The sequence below is a fragment of the Triticum aestivum genome, chromosome 2D (genome assembly GCF_018294505.1).
Source record: "Triticum aestivum cultivar Chinese Spring chromosome 2D, IWGSC CS RefSeq v2.1, whole genome shotgun sequence".
NCBI classification, from domain to species: Eukaryota; Viridiplantae; Streptophyta; class Magnoliopsida; order Poales; family Poaceae; genus Triticum; species Triticum aestivum.
In genome coordinates this window covers 29,466,446-29,473,201 of record NC_057799.1, presented here as the reverse complement: position 1 = coordinate 29,473,201, position 6,756 = coordinate 29,466,446, and the positions used below count along the sequence as shown (strand labels likewise).

Here is a 6,756-nt window from a genome sequence, read left to right as displayed (position 1 = left end):
GGGGAGGGCCTACCAGTGCTGATGCAAAGTTCTATCAAATACAAGTTTGACATCTGAAACTCTGCTCCAAACCATCCCTGCAGGAACAATGGCGACAAAGGAAGATTGATAATAACAAATTTGAGAATACAGTCGTCCCACTAGCCACCCAACACATTTTTGGTACTTATTTTGTTTACGTTGTGATCTTGTAGGCTTGACCTGTGTGGTGCATTTGTGATGCCTGTAGTATAGAAGACTGTAAAACAGACTGGCCTGCAGATGGGCTCAGCCCCAGCGGGCGCTCTTGATCCCAAGTGTGTCGGTGCAAAAATATTCCATCCCTGTAAATTTCGGACACTAGCCGCCGGGCATTGTTTAGCAAAGCTACGTCCAAACGCAGGGATCAGAGGACCTTCCGGGCGAGCCGATCGAGGAATCATCATTCGCATCTTTCTTGTAATTAAGATCGATGTTTAACTATTCTGTTGGATCGCATCCAACAGAAAAAAGATTAGCAAGTTGCAACCTTGACTAACTATATAATAGCTGGGCTGATCAATTGCTGAATCCCTGAACAACTAAGCAAGCAGAAGCAGAGCAGGTAGTGGAGAGCCAACTAGCTGAATGGAGGTGGAGGCGTTGGATGGCAGCGACGGCGACAGCAGGTGGTCTAAGCTGGGAACGACGCTTCCTGTCAGGAACGTCCAGGCCCTGGCGGCGGTCGCTGCCGGCGAGCTGACGGGAGACGCGATCGAACGGTACATCCAGCCGGACATCGACGCCGATGCGGTCATCCCCACGCACTCCGACGAGGTTCCGGTGATCGACCTCGGCAAGCTCACGGGCGCTGAGTCCATGGAAGCAGAGACCGCCAAGCTCAGATTTGCCTGCGAGGAGTGGGGCTTCTTTCAGGTAGTGTCACTGAAGTCGCCAGATGCTGTATGTTGTTTACCTGGTGGTTCTGAAACTATTTTTCTTCGGCGGTTTGTCAGTGTGTCACTCACTGGTTATACCATCAAGGAAAATAATACGCAGGCCATGTTTGACTGCCATCGTATCTAGGTAGCTGAAACTAGCGACTAATTTTGGGACTTTTGTCCAGTGAGTTCCTTGTGATTCAGATAGTGGAAGGAGCAACGATGCAACAAACATGATAATTTTTTAGTAAATTCCACTTTGTGTGAATAGAGTAAACTTTATTTAGCATTTCTGCATCTCTAGCCGGCTCCTCCACCTCATGTCATGCATGGATCTTCCGCGCATGCGCCTTTTATGCCGTTATGCGCCCACCCATCGGAGTGATATAGCGTTCCTAAAGCACGAGGCAGATTTGTGGTCTATGGGGACATCTACACCTTATATGAGAAAAAAATTAGTAATTCAACAAAAAGTCAAAAATTCCTGAAAATATTTTTGAAATAAACTTGACCTTCTATTGTACTCGTGAGAAAAAATACAAAAAAAAATCTCCCTTTGTCTTCTTTTCAAAAAAGATAATTTTTTGGCTAAAATAGTGTGAATAGTGACCTATAATACTCCCTCCATTCCAAAATATAGTGCGCCCGCGCTTCCCGTGGTCCAACTTTAACCATAAATTTAACCAACGAGATCGACTGCGGCGGGAGAAAAAACTATATAATTGAAAACTTCTTTCTTTTGCGGAGTATTGAAAACTTCTTTTGAATATGAATTCACTGGTATAACTTTTGCTCCCGCCGCAGTCGGTATCGTTGGTTAAATTTATGGTCAAAGTTGAAGCACGGAAATAGAGGAAGCACTATATTTTGGAACGAAGGGAGTAGCAAATAAATTTTGTCTTTTTTGTTGTCGGGTCAACTTTTGCTTTTTTTCTTCGTGAAAATTTATATACTAGTGCAAAAGTAAGTCAAGTGTTTTGTCAAAATAGTTCTTACCTATTTTGACTTTTTATTAAAATATTTAAAAAAATCCCCATGTAGGGTGCATATATACAACCAAGAACACAAGTGTATTTCCCTCCTAAAGCACCACATCATTGTCATATTCATGTCCGGCCTACCGGGATGGAGAACAAATGTAAAATAGGATTCACACTCAGAATTTTGCGCTTTAAAGATGTTGGGTGTGTTCTAAGGAGTTTAAATCAGGACATTACAAATATTTGTTTTAATGTGAAGTTTATTCTATAATATACTCTGAATAAATGAAGTTCTCTGCGTATATTGGAAAATAATAATAAACTAAATTATGACTATTGGTCCAACTGGTGATCGCAGCTTGTAAATCATGGAGTACCAGATGAGATCATCCTGGCTATAAGGCGTGACATTGAAAAGTTCTTTCAGCTCCCCCTGGACGTGAAGAATGCTTACGCTCAACGCCAAGGAGATCTTCAAGGTTATGGCCAAGCCTTTATTCTCTCCCATGATCAAAAGCTAGATTGGGCTGACATGTTTGGGCTCTACACACAGCCACCTCAGGCCCGTGATATGAGTTTCTGGCCGAGTCAACCTCCTATGTTCAGGTCAGAGTGTGCATTCTTTCTCTTCAAAACTGGATTTCTTTTCTTGATAGAGCAAAACTGGACCTAAATCAATAATTTGCACTAACATTCTGTGAAAAATAATAATATATAAGTGCTTCTGCAGTTGGTATATTGTCTTTTGAACCAACTATTACTATGTTACTATTGTGCATCTTCTCTGTTATATGCATATAAGAGAACTAATGGATAATGGACATGGTGATTTTGCTTCCTTAAGAGAATTATGACACCCATTTACTAATTCCTTACTGAACAATGTTGTACTCCTAATTAGAGTTGACACTGTGGTTCTGTGCATCGACTGATGCAGTAGCCCGGGATTTTGCATTGACTGTGTGTATTGACATTCTTAATAAGCGATTACCTTTTTCTCATTTATATCCATGATAGGTATAGAAAAGATGCAGACCTTGCAAAAATAGATTTCACCTCATCATCACAACATACACATGGTTCATTGACTTTCTTATTTTTTATTTAACCAGAGCTACTTCCTTTTATTTATTTCAATGACTCTTTTAGATCAAACTTACATATTGAGAAATTTATTAAAAACAAGCAAAAAACAGAGAAATGTTGATTTTTCATGGTAATATATCTAAAATAAACATTTTAGCAATTTGTCTTTTTAAAGGTTGACAATATACATACAATAGATATTTTATATATTTAACATTAACAATAACACTATTATTTCTATGACCCCAGGAATTCCATCGAAGAATACTCTTCTAAATTGATGAAACTCGCTCGTTCTGTTGCCACCTTCATTGCAAAAAACACTAGACATTGATCCTGAATTGGTGGCAGACAAAAATGTGGTGCAATATGTCAGGATGAACTACTACCCGCCATGCACGTCGATGCCCGAAAAGGTTTTAGGCTTGTCTCCACATTCAGATGGATCTTTCCTAACTATCCTACTAGAAGTTAATTCAGTTCAAGGCCTACAAATTAGGAGACGTGGTGCATGGCTCCCAGTGAAACCACTGGCCAATGCATTGTTGCTGAATGTGGGTGACCTTCTCGAGGTATGATCGTTCTAAAGTCCATTTAAATTTTGGCATACAACGTCTCAAGCTTAGATTATATAAAACAGGAACAAAAATATTTCTATATTTCTTATTTGTGCTCGGTCAAGAGAAGTGCTCACTTACATAAATGCAATGTACATTTTGTCTGATTATGAATTGTTTAGGTTGTAATAAGCAAAAGAGTACTTTGCCAAGGTAACATGGTTCTGCTTCTATATTTTCTATCAATTCCCTCCAAGAAATCTTAGTCAAATAAAAGAAAGGGTTTATAAGTGAAGCACCAATTTATAGGGCTCAATCATATATTGTTGAATGGTGTGTAGGAAGTTTTTTTTGGGTCCAAAACAGGCATCAAATAATGTACTTCTCAAACTATTTCCATCTTCGTATGAAATGAGGAATTCAATACCATTGTAATTTAAGCAAGTCATTTTTTTATAGATTATGACGAATGGGAAGTACAAGAGCATTGAGCATAGGGTCACTATAAATGCCCATCAGGAACGATTATCCATATCAGCGTTTCATGTCCCAAAGTATGATGGAATAGTTTCCCCACTTCTGGGAACTACGGAAGAGAAGGTGTTATACAAGACAACAAAAGTGGAAGAGTATTCAAGACTTTATTTGTCAAAGAAACTACACGGAAAGAGGACCCTGGATCATGCGAAGCTATCCCAGACATAATACTTATCTACTATACTTTGATATTTTAGATATACGTTCTTAAATTATTAGTTTTTGAAGCTTCAGCATTGGAACCAATCAGTGTGATGTCTGTTAGTCACTGCATGCACGACTGCATTTCCTCTCTTTTTTCTCTGAAAGATGGGTCGTCCCCAGCCTCTGCATTAGTTTGCTTTGCTTTTCTTTTTTTGAGATGGATGCATTTACTTTGTGATGATGCATATTCTGAAATTCTTGTATACTATTGCCATTCTACGAAAGCTTATGGCTGGAGGAATTTCAAGTCTTATATGCATTTCCGAACCTGCGCACGCGCACTTGTACACTTGTGAACACATTCATTCATGTGGGCTTACTGTTCGTTGAAGTGATACTGAAGAACACTCAAGAGATATATAAGCATGAAACCATAGTTTAAAAAACAGAACCAAAAATCGAACCAGAAAGGTTGTCGGTTCAGGTTTTTGCCGGTCGGACCGCCGGTTCGATTGTCGGTTTTTTAAGCAATAAAATAATATATGTTGAGTAAATATGTGCTACTTTGTTGTCCATTACATGGAAATAATGGCCCCGCATACTTCTCACATGACCTGGGATCGAATTCCACTTCTCCCTATTTCTATTTAAACATTTTTGGTTTTTCCCGGTTCAATGGCCCGGTTTATTCACTCTAGAAAACCGGCCGGTTCAACCGGTTTTCTCCGGTCTGATTGCAGAACGGTCTTATTAGGTTAAAAACCCGCTGAGGCTGCCGGTTCCGTTTTTTCCCAGTTCGACCGCCAGTCCGGCCGGTTTTTTAAACTAGGCATGAAACAGACGGAATGAAATAAGATGCCGGTCGAGATGCCGAGGTGCGTCGCTGTTTGTTTGGCTTATCCCATGTTCCAATCTGACGCCTCACGATTGGGTCCCGTTGCTAGCCTGTCCGGTCCAACCGGTCCAGCGCCTTGCTGGACTAAAACTTTACATGCAGTCAGTGACAAGCAGAGATGCAAGTGTAGTGTTTCACTTATATACAGTGGTTGCGTTAACTTCATGTTGTATCTTAAGTGGGAGCAGGTAGGTTGCTGCATGCAGTACTCTGATAGACAAAACTACGAGCTAGCTTGTCTTGCTAGCGACCCTGCGATCCGATGAGGTTGAGACTTGCGTTGTGAAAAATAAATATGTAGCATTAATGTTGCTGCAGTACTCTCAATGTTGTATTTTATATTAACTTAAAATACAACATTAAGCAGATACAAAGCATGTTGAACAACATCCGGCCTCTGTATAACATCTATCTCCACACATGTAACCGAGCAGCCAAGTCCTCTCAAACTGAATAATTTACGTGACATTCCTTGAAAAATAAATAGAACTTCTGAGGAAAAAATAAATAAATAGAATTACTTACGTGACGCGCAAAGCTGGAAACGCTGGCTAGCGACTGCCGTTATCATCTTGTTTGGTGGGCCGAGTATCTTAATCTTCGGTTTTGAGTCTGCGATGCAGATGACCTCGACGTCCACTCAGCTCTCGAAGTTTCCTCCAGAAAATGAAAGGCCAGCGACCTGCATGCGTACTTCAGGGAACCGCTCGCGGTTTTTCCAGGGCAAAAGACTGATGGGGACTTGCGGAGGCGAACTTTTGGTCTATGGGGACATATGTCCCTGGTATCCTCTTCGTCAGTAAGTGCACCGTGATGTGTAGCTAAAGTAGCAGCTCTGTCTATACGTTGTACATTTAGATGTGGAAAGCGGCATATACATCTTCAGAACAGTGCTGTAAGAGCCTAAGAACAGGACAGTACAGGATCCAGTGCAGTTTCCGGACGCGTTTTCCCGTGCTTGGATTTTAAATGCTGTGGTGTTTGCACAGGTAAAACTTTTTGCACGCCAATGCCCTTGTCAGAGGAGATAGACATCATAACTGTTGTTAAAAAGACGCGTGACTTCTTCCTCCGTTTAAGATTTCGGAAATCCTTGATCACATGCTTATATTAGGCAAAAAGAAACTATTAAAAAGACGAGACACATACCTTAGAAATAATGTAATTACATGAGGAAGCAATCTGCACGGCCTCATGGTAAGGAGATATGATTATGTTGTGTTAACATGACAAAAAATTAATAACATGAGGAAACAAATGTTTTTTGTATGGTTTGCTACATGAACGGGAAAAATGTTAAAAATTATAGATTTAAAAAAGTAGTATTTCTGGGACATTCATAGTAGTTAAAACATAACTTTTTTTACAAGTCATGTTTGCATGCAATGTAATCACAAACAGACATTAGTCTAAGATCACTAGTAGAAAAAGGGCCTATTGTCCCGGTTCGTGAGGGCCTTCTGTCCCGGTTTGTGAACCGGGACTAAAAGGTCGTTACTAATGCCCTTGGCCTTTAGTCCCGGTTCTTACACGAACCGAGACAGAAGGTCCTCCACGTGGCCGCTACGGCCAGCCCAGGACGGAGGGCCTTTGGTCCCGGTTGGTGACACCAACCGGGACCAATAGGCATCCACGTGTCAGCATTTTAGGGGCTGGAG

At 40.8% G+C, this 6,756-nt stretch overlaps 1 protein-coding gene across 1 annotated transcript; it reads left to right on the top strand.

Annotated features, from left to right (window-relative positions):
- The first annotated feature begins 606 nt into the window (after positions 1 to 606).
- LOC123048471 (2-oxoglutarate-dependent dioxygenase 11-like) lies at positions 607 to 4,227 on the top strand. Its single transcript, XM_044471566.1, has 5 exons — positions 607 to 964; positions 1,813 to 1,862; positions 2,238 to 2,485; positions 3,342 to 3,537; positions 3,982 to 4,227. Exons 1-5 carry the CDS (start codon positions 607 to 609, stop codon positions 4,225 to 4,227), a joined length of 1,098 nt encoding a protein of 365 aa, XP_044327501.1.
- Positions 4,228 to 6,756: the final 2,529 nt, after the last annotated feature.